General features: G+C 41.5%; 1 protein-coding gene across 1 annotated transcript in view; it reads right to left on the bottom strand.

Moving 5' to 3' along the window:
* Positions 1–17,307, bottom strand: part of arhgap32b (Rho GTPase activating protein 32b) — a 100,575-nt gene that overhangs the window by 47,102 nt on the left and 36,166 nt on the right. Inside the window, 3 exon segments of the mRNA XM_034226604.1 lie at positions 4,103–4,187; positions 4,866–4,960; positions 8,204–8,309. Coding sequence (XP_034082495.1) covers positions 4,103–4,187; positions 4,866–4,960; positions 8,204–8,309 — 286 coding nt within the window.

The raw sequence follows: 17,307 nt of genomic DNA, 5'->3' as shown, positions 1-17,307 counted from the left end.
ACTTTCCACATCCTGCAGACCAACACACAGTGAAACACCACAGTAAAGAAACTATAAGGAAGGCACGTCTTTAAGTGAGGTTCCCCGTTTACCATGTCTGACATCACTGTACACTAAAAAGTAGTTGAAAACGGAGCCATAGTATTTAGACAGCATCAACTTGTGTGGTTTTAAACTCTCCATTAATAGTAAATGTGTAAGAGCTGGAGCCTCCGTGTGGTGTATGTGCGACAAGATCAGACAAAATGCTAGGAAGTAGATAAACCATATGGAAGAGCAGGAGCGAGTGACACAGGGGGAGAGGTGTGCGCAATTCAATAAAGTTGTTTTCCTGGTGTCTGGCTGCACACTGTAGCATGCAGGGCTCACACAGTGGAAGAGGCTATGGAGAGTGAAGTGTCAGAAGTGATTCAGTTGTCTTAATACTAAATAATCTATTCAAAGGAAAAGTAGGCAACATTTCAAGAGTGTCTTCTTTATCAGAAACACATGGTTGTTAATGGAGACGAATGTCTGTTTGAGAACAAACAGTGCGTCTGCAACTCAATGTAAACAGCATGTGGACGGGGTCAACAAGTTCACTAAGGACTATTATAGTACTATATTCAAAATGACATCATTGTATTTTCTACAGTCTACTAAACAGTGATAGTGTTTTGCACAGCTGTTCCATCCATGATCTAGTTATTGAAGAAACAATAATAAAACATGTAGTCCACAGACGTTTGACAAGCCAAAAGAAACACAACAGCTTATTGCAACAGTACTGTGCAGAGAGGTGCTTGTTAGTAGTACTCTAGTTTACTAGCCAAAAAGGTGTTTTGTGAGGTCACAGTGACCTTGACCTGCAGCTCGTGTACTAACCACAGTTGGGAAAAGGGACCACATTACTCCTGTTCTGGCTGCCTTACACTGGCTCCCTATAGAACACAGGATATAATTTAAAATTCTTCTTCTCGCCTACAAAGCCCTTAATGGGCAGACGCCATCTTACCTTAAAGAACTCATTATACCCTACTGTCCTACTAGGGCATTGCGTTCCAAGAATGCAGGGTTGTTGGTTGTTCCTAGAGTCTCTAAAAGTACAATGGGAGCCAGAGCCTTTTCTTATCAAGCTTCACATTTGTGGAATCAGCTTCCAGTTTGTGTTCGGGCGGCAGACACCCTATCCGTTTTTAAGAGTGCGCTTAAGACCTTCCTTTTTGATAAAGCTTATAGTTAGGGCTGATTAGATTCAGCCCCTAGTTTTGCTGATATAGGCTTAGTTTGTCGGGGGACATCTTACTTCTTCCTTCTCTCTGTCCATACCTGTGTACTCTCATGTTCCGATTAACCCAGCTTCCCCAAATGTCTTTCTTTTTGGTGTCTATATACGCCGGGATCCGGAGTCATGGATGATCCTGCGGTCCTGTGTCCTGGATCTTCAGTCGTGGCTGTGGTTCTGGATCATAGGTCCTGGATGGATATCCTCGTGGATTCATCTTCCTATTATGTTGCAAATGTATTATCTTTTCAATTTACACACGGCATCTATTGCACGTCTGTCCGTCCTGGGAGAGGGATCCCTCCTCTGTTGCTCTCCCTGAGGTTTCTCCCATTTTTCCCTTTAAACTGTGGGTTTTCTCCGGAAGTTTTTCCTTGTACGATGTGAGGGTCTAAGGACAGAGGGTGTCGTATTGTCATACTGATATTCTGTACAAACTGTGAAGTCCACTGAGACAAATGTAACATTTGTGATATTGGGCTACATAAATAAACATTGATTGATTGATTGACCTTGAAACCAGCCAACTGACCACCCGCCACACTTTCTAGAGTTCTGAATCTGAACTTACAGAGGCATACAGCCCAATAACATGCAGTACTGCCTTACTCTGTTTCCTTTAAGGGACCCTGCATTATACTGTGTAGTACTCACACCCCCGGACACATATGATACACTGTTTGTGTGATGCAAGTTGTTCTAACTAATTCATAGTGAGTTCCCATAGTAGATCAGCGCTAAGGAAACGCAAAACAATGTTAGAATCCGACACATTAACCTCTTTCTTACCAGAAATTCAGAAAATGTGCAACACTTGCGAATAATACGGAAAAAACTGAATCAGAAGAAAATACTGCCACAGCTCTGAATGCAGGCTCCCCCCTTTGGCCTTCTGCGACTGTGAGATCCTAATGTTTCCACAACAAAACTTTGCCTGACTCAAATTCTCCTGTGGAAAGTTTTTTTTATTATGGAAACGAAAGAATATGTCTTCCAGCAGAAGGACTAACCCTGCCTCAGTTCAGTACCCTGCACTCAGTCTGTAAGGCTCCATGTAGAATGCAGAACTACTGGTGGACATTTAACACAAACAACATCCTAAGCTTTACCAGGTGAACCTACAGTTGGCAGTACTACATATCGTATTTCAACTAAGCATCAATGTCATCATTTATAGTATTTATTTATAGCATGTCAGAATGACTTGGGCCTAATACATTTAAGACCACTTCATTAAACAGACAAACATGCTGGGCGGAGACAAGATGCACGGATTGACAGCAGGAACAAACACAGAATATTGAATCGCTCAACAACAACAACTAAGATGTTCATTTTCACTCGGAGCTCTATCGACTCGAGAGAAGAGGCAGGAGTCGTGCTGAATAGTAAAACAAAAGAGCAGCAAAACAGAAAGACGGGGCTACTTGAAAGCAAAAAGACGAGCACAAAGGGTAATACAGTCTGCTCCGTGGCAGTTTGAGCACAGCTGGCATTACTCAAGGAGAATCTACTGACTGCAGACACTCAACTGTTTCCTTAATGCATGCAGGGAAAGGATAGATGGTTTCTGTGGTGCAACCTTTGCTGTTATATAGACAAACAAGCTGCAGGGGAAGCTCATACTGTAGTGGTAAGGTTTTCATGAAATGCTCTGCCCTTCCAACAGCTATGTGGAACACATTAAGCTGACTGCTGACCTCTACTGGTTTCTTAACACAATGACAGCATTGTCTATGTGAGAAAGGTGCAATCTTCATGAGGAAATGCTATAGTTCTGCTACAACAAAAGTTCATTTAAAACCAGTTAGCCATCTCCACATCCTTTACAGTGTAATCAACAGAACAAATCTATCTAAAGTCTATTTAGTACAATTTGTAAAGTACTCCAACATCCGTTATTTCCCATAATACAATTCACCCACTTCCTTTATATCACATAGCTTCAGGCTGTGATTCAGACTCTGTTCGGTTTCCAGAGCTCCTCCCAGAGCCACAGAAGACAAAATAAAAAGATTTCCACACCCCTTTTGATGAGTAAACTCAACTTAACATGTACAAATGGTAGTGTCCATTTCATTGAATCTACAATATAACATTTTATCAACTTAAAGACGTTCAAATTGCTTTTTTCCAAGTTCAGCTGATAACGGTATTTCAATGCTTGGGAACACATATTTGGAGATATCAAACATAGTTAAGGGAATGGAAATGAAAAGCTCTATAATGGCAAAAGGATGTGAGAGAAAGTTGCACCAAAGTGCTGCTGCCAGGATGAAATGTGTGAAAGTTCACAGTTCTATACTTGTGAGCCGACGGCAGGTATTTTGATGACATTTGAACAATATGAATAATAATCCAAAGAGCCTACATCAGCTACTTGTTTGATTTGCAGGCAAGTAGCTGTCACACCTACAAGTTACAGTCAGCCACAGCCTCAGTCAGCTGAGGTGTGTGAAGCAGGAAGGAATGAGGTCGTGCTGTGGAGGAAGATATCAAACGAATGCAGAATCATCAACCATCTCCGTGACAGCAACAGCTAAAAAGGAGGAATTTCCTGACGTCAATTAGAAGAGACGAGTCATACTTCTTTCTTTGTGAAAAGGATCTTTCCAACACTGCAGGAGAATAACTAGAGACACCCCAAGTCTTTGGAAAAAAGCACTGTTCAAAGCTTTGTCTACACGCTTCATACAGCCAGTTCCATTGGAATCTTAAAAGCAATCAGCCTAGCCCTTGCTTCCATTCTGGATGTATGCGAGTACACTTTAAATAATGTGGTGACCTAATTTAGGAAATACGTCCCCACAAAGAAATGAAGTGAGAAAAGTTATTTACCTGAATTGTGCCGAAGTCTACATTTTCATAGTGGAAGTGAGCGCACTCTGCCAGTTTGGGGAAGTGGCCCTTGGTGAAACAAAGTCTGAAAACACAACAGTACACAGGTTATTGGAAGTTCATCCCCTGCTCATGAGAACACCTCAGAGTGCGTATGACTACAACAAGGAACAGAGTGGAGGAGGAAGACACAGAAATAGACTCAGGGAGGAAGAAGTCGATACAAAGAGAGGAGGAGAGAGGCAGGTGTGTGAATGTGTGTTTTCTCGCCTTCCTTTTGTAATACATTAAATGTATTAAAATGATTTTGATTAGTAGGGCTACACAATTCATTCACATTTTATCTAAATGGCAATATTGACTAGTGCAATATTCAAATAGCAAGAAGCACCATTTTTGTGAATATGTGTTAAAATACCATTTTTATTGAGACTCAACAAAACATATTTATTTGGTTAAAATCCTCTTAAAGAAAACACACCATAACTATTTTAAATCATTTCTCAGATAATGTCATGATGAGAATTAAGCTTTAAAAAAATGTAATCGCCAAAATGTGAATAATTTCACAAATAGTTGTAATTGGTTATTTATTTCAAACTGTTCAGCCCTATTCATTATAAACACATGGAATATAAAGCACAAGCACGCCAGAGCTTATAGTCAAAAATAGTATATATTAGAAATAGAGTAACTATTTTTCAAACTTTATTGATCTGACCATCTCATAGCGTTTACGGTTTCCATAAAGTACTTCACTCACTTCTTGACATTCTTGACCTTCATGCTGGCCGTGCTGCTGCTGCAGGAGCGCATGAGGGGATCCGTCCTCAGCTCAGGGATCTCTGCGCTCCTCGCCTAAAAAAAAAAAACACACAAACGTCAGTGCTGCTGCATACAAATACATCTGTGCACTGTCTGTTTGAACAGCAGAGGCAGTCACATAGCAGTAGATCCTGTTCTGTTGGTTGTAAACAGCTCGGATTGCTCACTGTAAGATGAGATGTCTTCAACTGTTTGATGACCTAAACATATGAGACAGTGAAGTGGTAAAGTTGAATCAGAGGAGCCAGGAAATGAGTGGTGAATTGAATAACAAAGTTGTATGATATTGAATTGATGACAAAGCAGTGCACGTTTGTTGACACAGCACCAGGCTGCTTACTGTAGGCCAGGGGTTACATTGTTAAAGCTATTTAAGTATTCATTTATGATGACAGGGTTCTGCAGCCAAAGCTATCCCAATGTTATTTTACAGCATATTAAAAGCTCTTTTAAATAAACAGTTTGTTTCATTCAGTTAAATGCAGCTGTCAACAAAACATTAACAATGAGCTTGCTCCGATTACAATTTTCATTTCATGTCATTCTGCAACACAGGGTTGTACATTTAAATGCAATTTCAGTCCATTTACAATATGAAATGGGTGCATTCTTGTGGTGCATTTTTTGTGTGTGTCAAGAGCAATGTAAACAGCTGCGACAAAAACAATTGTTAATCTGCTAGGAGACTGTCATCTTTAAACATCAGCCTCAACATTAAAGGTCTCCTATCATGCTATTTGTAAGCATATATTATGGGTCTCAGATATATACAAATATATAAAAAACATGTCTATGATGTGTTTTGCTCAAAATACAAAACAGATCGTGCATTTTAAACATCCCTCATATGCCTGTTTCAGCCCTGTTAGAGAAGTGCTGATTCTGGGTCTGTAGCTGATGGCCCCGCCCCCATTTGAGCACGACAAGGCAAGCAGTGAGGTCTCCTCTCTGCCTGCAGATACTCAGCTAAATGCTGCCGTGATTAAACGCCATATTATGTTCCAAACCACTTGAAGTTTACTACAAGGTGAGTTCCTTTTTTTATTTCCTGCTTTTTTACACATACTCTCTCCAGTACAGGTTAGCTCTGACTGTTAGCGATGCTTGCCAATGTAAACAAAGACCATATTACGTCCAAAACACGTCGCATAGCGACGTTTCTGATAGGGCCGTTTCTGATAGGGCCGTGGGCGTAAAGCCAGCACACATTTCCGATATTACGTCATATCGAACTCTGGATCAGCTCCGTTGTACCCCCGTTTTTAGAGATTTGGGTACGGAGGAAAAGAGAGAGGGTTTTATTTTCTGACACTTTGTGAGTTCCCTGACACACCGGGACACATATTTATGTATGAAAGACATCAAAAAAGTGCATTTTGCATGATAGGACACATGTAGAGCAACAAGCATCATTGATGTCAACACAGAGTCCTGTGCTTAAGGAGCTGGACTCAAGATGCAAACTCAAAATTCTTAGACGCTGCTTTGCTAATCTGGTTGTTATTTCCAGATTTTATTTCTAACAATTTAATAGAATAAGTAATGAAGAAAGAAATGTAATTTAGCCACAGATCTCCACAAGTTGTGTCACTCTCAGAGCAAATGAAAGAGCGGGGGAGAAATCAGGCTGAGGATTATAGAAAATGTTTTCATTCAAGAATTGATGCGTAATCTAATGTGCGCTTCTGATCAGCCTTTTCTAGGGACCACTCATGAAAGTATTTAGGGAGAAATCAGCGAAACTGATCAGTAGTCGATGGATCAGAGCACCCTTCATTTACAGAGCCTGGGGACTGAACTTTGCTTCAAACTGATCTTATTCAGTTGATATCTTCAGTTTGCAATATTTCAGTTCTCTGACAGCAGACGTTGAACAATATTAATATGAATTAAATTAAAATGAACGTATGGAATTGGGAAATACAAGAGATACATATGTGGACAAGCAAGTGTACGCCACTTCTATCCAAGATGTCACATTAACTTCTCATATACATTCATCGATCGACAGAAGAACAAAACCCAGAAAGCTCTGGTTCCAGATGATCAATAAAGTCGATCTATTCCTGATCTATTAGGTTTGATGTTCTAATAAAGTGAATATCTCAGTCAGACATAACAAGATATTTTATGACAAATAGAAATTGTGATAACCATTTTTCTCTAATTTCAGAAATTATAGAGAAGGAAGCAATTCATCAATCAATTTAAAATAAATGATTGGCAATATAATCAATAATGAAACCAATAATTGGCCACGGCCCGAATATGTAGGCTTTACAACTAAATGGAAACTATTTGTTCGACAGCTTGCACTAAGTTTCTTCGCTCTTGTCATCCCTCCCTGAACCACCGGAGACATTCATAATGGATGATCCTCCGGTCCCGAGTCCCTCTCATATCAAATATTGAACAAAGAATAGCAGACATGCAGTATTAAAGCCCCGCCTCTGTGATCAATATTCATCAGGCTGGTGAGAATGTGGTGTCTCTTTCTCTCTGTTGCCCGATCGAAGTGAACACTTGCGATAGGGCCAACCATGCCGACCGCGGGTGGCTCGGCATGTTACCATGGAGACGGCCTCATTTTCACTGTGCTGTTGATGCAAGAAGCGAAACCCATACCAAAGATGGGAGGGAAGGAAATAATGAATGATTCTGTCTGCTGAATGAAATCCAGTGTGGAGGGACTGAAATAAATAGATGACACAGGAGTACCCAGACAGGAAGATGACTATCTATGCAAAGGGTTTGGAAGGGGGGGGGCTTTGGAACGGCAACTGTTCTCTGCATTACTAACGAATGTGTGGTCGTGTTTCAGGAACAGAGGAGATTCAGTTTCAGTAGCAGAGAGACAAATCAATCCACTGGGTTGGAAACAGACTGATAATATGGTGGCGGGTAGCAAATAAGCAAATTATGGCATCTGGTGTATTCACTGCATCCACGGGCACCGTAATGTGGGGGTGAAAAGTTAGGAGGATTCTAAGGGCCCGTGACTGACAGGGACCCAGACTATTTTAGAACATTAAGAAGAAAAAAATGTAAGTAACCAATGTGATATCTTTTCATGGGGCCCAACATCCCTGGTGGCGCCCCCTGACTGCATCTGACATGTCACAATGACACTCAGAGCTTCAGGTTACCAGCAGCGATGAAAGCAGGACATTGATGGTTATACTGTATTTATTCAAAACACGGGCCATCTCCATCTCACAAAAAAGAAACGAGAACATCACAATGACCGTGTTTGAGGAGTGTGTGTGTGTGTCTCACCATGGCACTGATTGTCTCCTCCCAGTCAGGTCTCTCTCTGGGATGGATGTTAGCCAGTTCAGGCACAAAATCGTCGTCCTGCAGGTGACGTCCAGGTCTCAGGCCCCTACAGCAAACACACACATTGATATGGTCATTATTTTGTTGGTGAATCAAATGGGAAACGAGACCATCAACATTTCTCAGAACCCATTGTTAAATTGCTTGTTTGTCTAACAGTCCAGAACTCAGGAGATTTCACTTAAAGAAGTTCATATAATCACGCAAGCGATTATTATCAAATAGCTGCAGATGTTCTTTCATTCTATGGACCAATCAACTCATCTTCCAGCTCTGGCTTGACATCAAAGCGAGCTGGATATGCTTTTAGTTTTTTCCCGTAAATGTGAGCTTCTATAATTAGCCAATTGACAGAAAATCTGCTTTTTTCAAGAAAACATTCCTTTCTTACTTAGAGCTTCTCACATTTCAAGGTGTTTCCTTTTGCTGGTTTATCATGGAAATGGAATCTTGTAATGTTAAAAAAAGACATCTGAAGACAGCTTTTTTGAACATCTTTAAGCTTTATGATGAATCAATTTCTAATGAAAATGATCATCATTTGCAACCCAACTGTGACAGAAGATATTAAGTGAGCCTGCCATTCTGCCTGATGAGAAGATATTTCTGTACCTTCTTGGAGTTTACCACAAGAGTTTTAGTGTGGGCAAATCAATGAGCAAGATAATGTGAGGGAACATTGTAGTGTGTCTAGAGGCTGCAGGGCCCAGTGCAGGGCTTTTTGAATGTGATGTGTCTGGTCAAAGCAGGGGTAGAGCTAATGATGAAGTGCCTTAAACTGCAGTTCATCAACTGGCCACTTGAGGCTGCCACCAAAAGGGAGCAATCCCCAAAAACCTCCATGTTGAAATCCCCATATTTATAGCAGAAATACACATGTGTACAGCATGTTCTCTTAAGCCCTTTTCCCTGTCACAATAACTGTAGGTAGGTGGTGGTGGGGGTTATAAAACCCATTTGAATTATATCCAGGCATAGAGTTATGTGTTATCAGGGATGTGGCCTCTTTGAGTGACAGGTGGGGGCCTTCTCAGGTCGTTAACCAGTAGCTGTCTGCTCTGCTGTGACACCCGCCCTCGCCTCAATTTCACCAACAACGCCTATTTTTAGTTAGATGGTGGCGTCACTGCTAAGATGGGGACAGCTGGAGGCCCCCACTTCAGAGACCAACAAAGGAAATTAATCCAGACAGAACATGAAGGTATATTTAAATTGAAGTTGATGAGACATCTCTCTACAAAGATATTTCTCAACAACTTCAAAGACTGCCACTGTATCCAGAGAGCAGCAACAACAGGGATAGAAATAAACAGATTTGCATTGCAGCTTTCACCACACACACACACACACACACACACACACACACACACACACACACACACACACACACACACACACACACACACACACACACACACACACACACACACACACACACACACACACCACACACACACACACACCACACACACACACACACACACACACACACACACACACACACACACACACACACACACACACACACACACACACACACACACACACACACACACACACACACACACACACACACACACACACACACACACACACACACACACACACACACACACACACACACACACACACACACACACACACACACACACACACACACACACACACACACACACACAATGTCGAGGACGCTTGCTTGGTAGCACATGTCTTCCGAGTCACTTGCTTCCGAAGCGAAGCAAGAATCCTTCCTAGCCTCGGAAAACAAAGAATTGTGGAACAGGCTAACAGGTGTGCGTCATATGCGAGGCCCCGCCTTAAATGGCGCGCCATTTCATACGATACGAAATACGATACGATATTACTTTATTTGTCAGATCAGGTCTGAAATTTGACTTGCGTCACAGCAGCTCCATGTCCAAGATCAACAGACAAATATCCAGACACAAATACATGAAACACAAACAACAAACATTTAACATAACAGCACAATCAGTGAGAGAAAAGCTGCTCAAAGAGCCTTCAGCGTGCATTTGATCTGGGATTTAGCTCTGTGTTTACTGTGAGGACAGACTGATGCACAAAGGAGTGCTTCAGTCTGACTTTATTGAATGGTGGGACCCTGTATCTCCGATTAGATGGTAGCAGTTCATATTCACTGTTCAGAACATGGTTTGGGTCGGAGATGATGTTGTTGGACAGCCTCACTAGGTTGTTATGATAGGCTGAGTCATAGAGTCTCTGACAGGGTTGACCAACAATCTTTGAGCAGATTTTTAACAGGTGGAGCAGTTTTGATTTTAAAGCTACTGACAGACATTTGTACCAGGTAGTATTGCAGTACTGAAGAATAGACAAGATCACAGATGTAAAGAACAACAGAAGAATTTCTCTGCTCCCCCCAAAAGACCTCAGACGGCGGAGAAAATAAATTCTTTGTTTTATCCTTTTGCACAGATAATCAATGTGGTCCTTCCATGGCAGCAGATGGTCAATCATTACACCCAGGTATTTGTATGAAACTCCCTGCTTGATCTCATCTGTATGGATGACAATGGGGATTTATGGGAGTCAGATGGTGAGCCAAAAATGATTTCCTCAGTTTTCGTGGTGTTGATCTCAAGAGCATTGTTATCAGTCCACTCGACCACCTGATTTACAGCCTGTTGGTGCAGTTCAGGGTCGTCTGTGTTACTGAGCAGAGATATTATTGCAGTATCATCAGAGTACTTAATGATGACTTGATTTGGTGTGTTGGTACGACAATCATCAGTGTAGAGAGTAAAGAGCACAGCTGAACTCACGCAGCCCTGGGGGGCACCTACATTGGTTGTGATGGCAGATGACAGGGTTTTGTTAACCTTCACAAGTTGCTCTCTACTAGAGAGGAAGGCAGCATACCAGTAAATCAGGTATGGATTTACTTCCATTTTGGCCATTTCCGCCAAAGATTTGGAAATTGGTCCGTGCGCAAAGCATTGTGGGGATTTTAAAACCGTGGAGTCTACACATGTGCAGCCTCGAAATTTCTCGCGACGAAGTACGCTGGCCTCGGTAGAATTCCAAGTATGCTGGATATTGGAACAGTCCTTCGGCGGGACTCGATGACGTAGTATGCTTGAAATAGTGGCTCTGGAGCAGCCTTCCTCGACATTGAGAAACACCCACACACACACTCTGGGTGTTTCTCAATGTCGAGTACGCTTGCTTGGTAGCACGTCTTCCGAGTCACTTGCTTCAGAAGCGAGGCAAGAATACTTCCTGGCATTCGGAAAACGAAGAGTGGAACAGGCGAGCAAGTGTGCATCATATGAGAGGCCCCGCCTTACATTTTCTGCCACAGATTTGGGGAAATTGGTCCGTGCGCAAAGCATTGTGGGGATTATAAGACCGCGGAGTCTACACATGTGCAGCCTCGAAATTTCTCGCTACGAAGTACGCCGGGCTCGGTAGAATTCCAAGTATGCTGGACATTGCAACAGTCCTTCGGCGGCACTCGATGACGTAGTATGCTTGAAATAGTGGCTCTGGAGCTGCTTTACTCGACATTGAGAAACACACACTCTCTCAAGATTGATTTTTAACTGTCATCCTGAATGACGCTTGATGTGTGTAATAAACTTGAAAAGACTACAGAGGGAATCGAAAGAGCAAAAGATCTCCGTTTGGGGAGGATGTAGCGCGTGGTGCCGCTGTAGACGACAGTGCTACAGAAAATGCTAAAAACAAATATCTGCATTGATATAATTGGAGTTAAGGGCCAGAACATCTGAGCCAAGATGCAGGAAAGAAAAGTTCAGTAAACAGCAATTCTCTTTACTTTACTTCTCTTTGCCAATTTTCTCAGCTCACAATTTTGTGAAAGACTTTTAACAGATACAAAAAGCATTATCCAACTTTATCTTGTTTTTTATATATATTCGAACATGTTCAAATAGGTGAAAAGGAGTGCCAGTGGACCCTAGTGTCACTTTAAGTTTAAGTTCAACTTGGTTATCTAAGAAAATTAAATACATTCTTTCAAATCCAAAAGGTCCTTTACATGAGATTAGAAATGACCAGGTCAGGATGAAGATACATGAGGGCAAATAAAGTGCTACAACAGATAAACAATAAATACAAATGTTTTTTACTCTTTACGTGACACTCAAATCAAAATGTTGTGAGAATCCCACACCTACCCCCTGTGAGCTATAATTAGGGCTTCATCATTTACCATCAAACTATCATTCAAGATTGATATCAACATCCATGCATCAGTGTTTGGAAGGTCAAAAAAGGCAGTCACTTCAGGCTTAAATAATATGCTTGCAAGACAATAATGTGCTAAATATTTACAAGGGGGTGGAGAACAACATTTATCACTTGGACTCAACATGCGGGTGATTTATAATAACTCCATGAAGGGGATATTTGGCATGGAATGAATTGTGGGACATCTTTTGTTTGTTTACGCAAACAAGATAGTCTGTGTTATTGTTTTGAAGTGATGGGTGTTTCCTTTGTAGATGATGTTAATGTGACCTGACGATCTCAACGAGTGGTTGAAAATGACTGCTTTAAATGTCCCATTTTACATGCAACAGAATTGAGACACAAATGTATACTATAAGACAGCTGTCTGGTGTTAAGTGATAGGAAATGCCTCCCTGGGCCACTGACTGACATCCCACAGCCACAATGACCCCGGTGACACGCTGTAAGCACCGCTCACCCACGGAGACTGGAGAGCTACTGAGACAGCGTGAAGCACTTCCAGAGATAAAGGCCAACACAGTGCTTTCTCCTCTCTAGTATCACCTTCTGTTTCGAAGTGTGGTGCATTCCCAGCATTCCTTGGTTTGGAGGCATGTAAGGAGAAAGGAACTACTTCTTTCAGAACCTGCTCCAAACACAGCTGCCAGAAAACCTTTCTTTAATCTTTGTTAAGATGCACTTTCGCCTGCTTTCCAGCTAACCCACATAAGCACACACAAATAACTTTCCCATTTAGTTTGGAACATTTGCCCTTTTAAAATGTTTCTAAGCTGTATGTAGTGTATACGCTTGGACATTACTCAGTGTCTTGCTTTATCTGTGTTACAATTGACAGGTTTCCATTCAAATCAAAGACATTATCAAGTGATAATAGGACTCTCATTTGTCATATTAAATGTAGTTTCTATTGATATACTGGCTTTTCAGGCTTAGTGACATCCTTTTAGAAATGGTATGTACTGTCAAGAGGTGGCTGGAACAAACATGGAAACTGTTGCTCATAGATAAGAGGACAAACGGAGAGGTGGAAGAACATCCCTTAGACTTCGATAGTTCCTATCATGCTGAGTAAAATGCATCTCTTTCCATCTCGGTAAGAAGCAAGACAGAGAAGCTTCCATTTCAAATAACATGATTTTAAATCAGCCAACACTTTCTTTCGTCTCTGCTATTAGTCTTCCTTGCCACTGAATGCCAACATATGCTCAACCCCAAACAGAAATCCTTACTTTCTACTCACATAGACTACCAGGATTGATGGTAGATAAGGTACACTCCAGAAAGCTGCAACACCAATGTCACAGTTCCTCTATGGCAAGATCCACTGAGGCAGAGTCACCAGGAGCAACTTGATCCCTCTCAAAGGAAAATGCTACAGCACTGCATTTTTTACTTTGGACAGAACTAGACTAGCCATTTCTCCTCGTTTAAAGTACATTCCCTCTGCTTATCTGCTGCTCGTTGTAGCTATGTAGGTCACTTACAAAAGAGCACATTTCCAAAAATGTAAAATAATATTCCTACATTTTCCTTAGGTGTGTTACAAGAAGGTATTGAAATGAACCGCCTTTAAACTGTTTCTCCTCCTTCCCCCTCCACATCTACTTACATGCTATGTTCTAGGGATGCTAAATTAGAAAAACAAAATTTCTGACAAAAAGCCAACCCTCTTAAACCTACACTTAGCGGTTAACCAACAAGACAATATGCAGCCAATGATTTCAAAATGGCAGCGGAAAGCCAACATGATCATAGACAGTCGCATAAGAAGCTTTTATTTGTAACAAACAGTTGACAGCTGAAACCTAATAACGGTACAAATCTATTTATGAGGCAAGAAATGAATAAACTAGCCAAAGCCAGGCAACGAGTGCTTCCAGTTTGGATGGCAGTGAGTATTGTTTATGAGAGAAACTCTCAAAAACATACCATGTTTCTGTGCTGGACTGAACACTCATGGATATTTGTCACTTCTAGAACCGCCAATAGTATCCTCCAGATAATATCATGGCACTGGTGTGATGAAAGAGATACCGAATGAGGGAACTGAAAGACTGAAATCTAACTGTCGCTGTCTGAACTGTGATTCTGCTGTGAGAAAGCCCTCGACTTTGTGTAATAACTTTGCCCTTTTATTGCATTAGCAGTTTTGGTTGCTTCATTCTAATAGTACTTTACTTTACCTCGTCTTAAGGCCCGGAAACAGGCCCGGACTGGCCATCGGGAGGACCGGGAGGTTTCCCGATGGCCTGGCCTGTTAAGTGGCCTGCTGGCCTGAGGATTTTTTTTGTATACGTATGTATTGTGAACGCAACGCTGCGCAAATGTGGGTCTGACTCTGCCTCACAGAGTGACTGGCTGTCTACATGATGTGGCCTGCCGATATGGCCACTTTCATACAGATCATACACTAATGCCCTCGATTGGTCTCTGTGTGTCATTCAAGCTCGGGAGGGTGTGTGTGTGTGTGTGTGTGTGTATGTATGTGTGTGTATGTGTGGCGCAAGCGAGCGAACGAGAGAGAGAAAGCGCGCGCACCGGTTACGTGTATTGTTGTTGTTAGCATCTGGTGCTAGCTAGCTGCGCTAACGGATATAAGGAGCTGTTTCAACAACAAGGTGGGGGGAGAGTCCTCTGCTGTCAGACTGAGAGGCTGATAACTACAGCTCAGATGAGGTGAAGGACTCTGAGTGTTTAGATAATTAACTTAGTCTAAGTTCTCAGTTGGTCTCAAACGGTTACTTTGGACACCATTTATGTAAACACATATTTCCATTTGAGGGGGGAGTGATTTGTAAAATATGCATGAATAATACAAATAAAATGTTAACTAGGTGAAAAAGGGTAAGATAAACTTTTAAAACTTGTTGAGAGCTAAAACTAGTTTTTGCTGCTGCCTCAAAGAGGAGCAGGGGGGAGAAGGGGGAGACGGGTGAGGCTGGTTCAGGAGCCCAGACACACTCACAACTATAAATGAACCAAAAACAAATAAATATACAAGTTTCAATGTGTTTTCATATTGGATATGGTATGTTATTGGTTATGGCCATGTTCTTATGATTATCTAAATGTATACAGTTATGTTTCATATGGATGTAGTCTCTTTATTTCCCCCTCAAAGTGCACCAGATTGATGCATTTAAGTCCAACATTTTAAAAAATCTTACCGGGGGAGCATGCCCCCGGACCCCCCTATAGGATTTGAGGTCCACCCCCACTTAAAATATGTTCACATGAATAGGTTCCTAAATAGATTTGCACATTTTTCTAAATAGTAACCCATCTCCATATGTTTATTTTTAGGTAGTAGATTTCAACTAGAGGGCTATCACTATGGGCAGCAACGCTGTAAATATTGACAAATAAATTCAGCAAAATGGCACAAAAAACTGGTAGTGGCCTGGCTGGGTGCATCATTCCCGGCCTGACTTATTGTCCCAGTCCGGCCATGCCCGGAAACACCAATCTGACAACAAAGAACTGACACAGACGGACCCCGACTGTTGCGTCGCCTCGCGTCTCTGCGTCTTGGCCATGTGTTGCACTGGAACACACCGCAAAGACTTCAGCCGACAGCCAAGAAGCACGTACGAACTGCGCATGCGTGAATGGCAATAACTCTCCTTACCAGCAGACGGCAGTAGTGTGCATTCGTCATTCAAAAGAGGCAATAACCGGAAGACCGACTGCGTGATATCCGAGAGAAGGAGAACAGACTGCGTGATATAAACAAACAACAAATAGCGTGTGCGTTCCATTTTCACTCTACAACGAGAAGCTCATGGGGCTTTCCCGAACCTGTGTCGAGAGCTGGAGTTAAATGAAATCTCAGATTTGCCTTCTTAATAGTTTGTTTGGGTCCCTCACTTCCGTTTCGCTCCTCATGCACTGATTCGCTAGCTGAACAGCCAATCAGAGTGATTGCTTTGGCCGACTGCCGACGGCCAAAATGGTTATTTTGTGTATATAGAAAATGTTTTAGATCTTTGAGTTCATCTCATAAAAAATGGGAGCAAAAACAAAAGTGTTGCATTTATATTTTTGTTCAGTGTATGTGTAAGCACTTATTTTAACTGATATTATACATATGTATTATACTCTTATATAAGATGTATGTAGATAGTATAAGAAATGTGCAGAATACGACAGTTTAATGGTGGAGGTATACACACATATTGATAGATGTCTTGTAATGCACTGTTGAGGAACCTGCGACCAAAGTTTTTCATCTCCGGCCTTGTCAGGTATTGAACAATCAATAAATAAAGAACACAGAATTATTAAATATAAAACACAGAATTTGTGTGATTATACTAAATGATTTACAAATAAACACCACTGCATATTTACAACTGTTACACATGCTGATGTAATGCAAATGTTCCAACTTGGGATCAATAAAGTATATCTTATCTTAAGATGATCGATGGCGACTGCCATATTTGCAAAATGTGCCTCTGAACCTTGACAAGTGCATGTTTCAGGCTTATCAATTAACAACAGGAGGGGTCACAGACATAAGACCAGCTGTTAAATAAAGCTCTTCTGACCTTAGCTGGCATGTGGGTATATATATTAATGCTGGCCATTATGGGCACAAGCAATTTTCACCCATTTATTACTTATATGTTTTACATTTGAGTGTTTCCTATCCCCTAAACCTCCAGGGATGTACACAGTTTAATACTGGCAACTTCTTATTATGGGAAATACGAAAACGTCTTTTAAAACTACAACTCCCAATAGAGACGTGCCATAGAACATGTTGCGAAACACACAATAATCCG

The sequence above is a fragment of the Gymnodraco acuticeps genome, unplaced genomic scaffold, assembly GCF_902827175.1.
Source record: "Gymnodraco acuticeps unplaced genomic scaffold, fGymAcu1.1, whole genome shotgun sequence".
In the NCBI taxonomy this organism is placed as follows: domain Eukaryota; kingdom Metazoa; phylum Chordata; class Actinopteri; order Perciformes; family Bathydraconidae; genus Gymnodraco; species Gymnodraco acuticeps.
The sequence above is the reverse complement of the archived record's forward strand: the minus strand, read 5'-3'. Positions and strand labels throughout refer to the sequence as shown.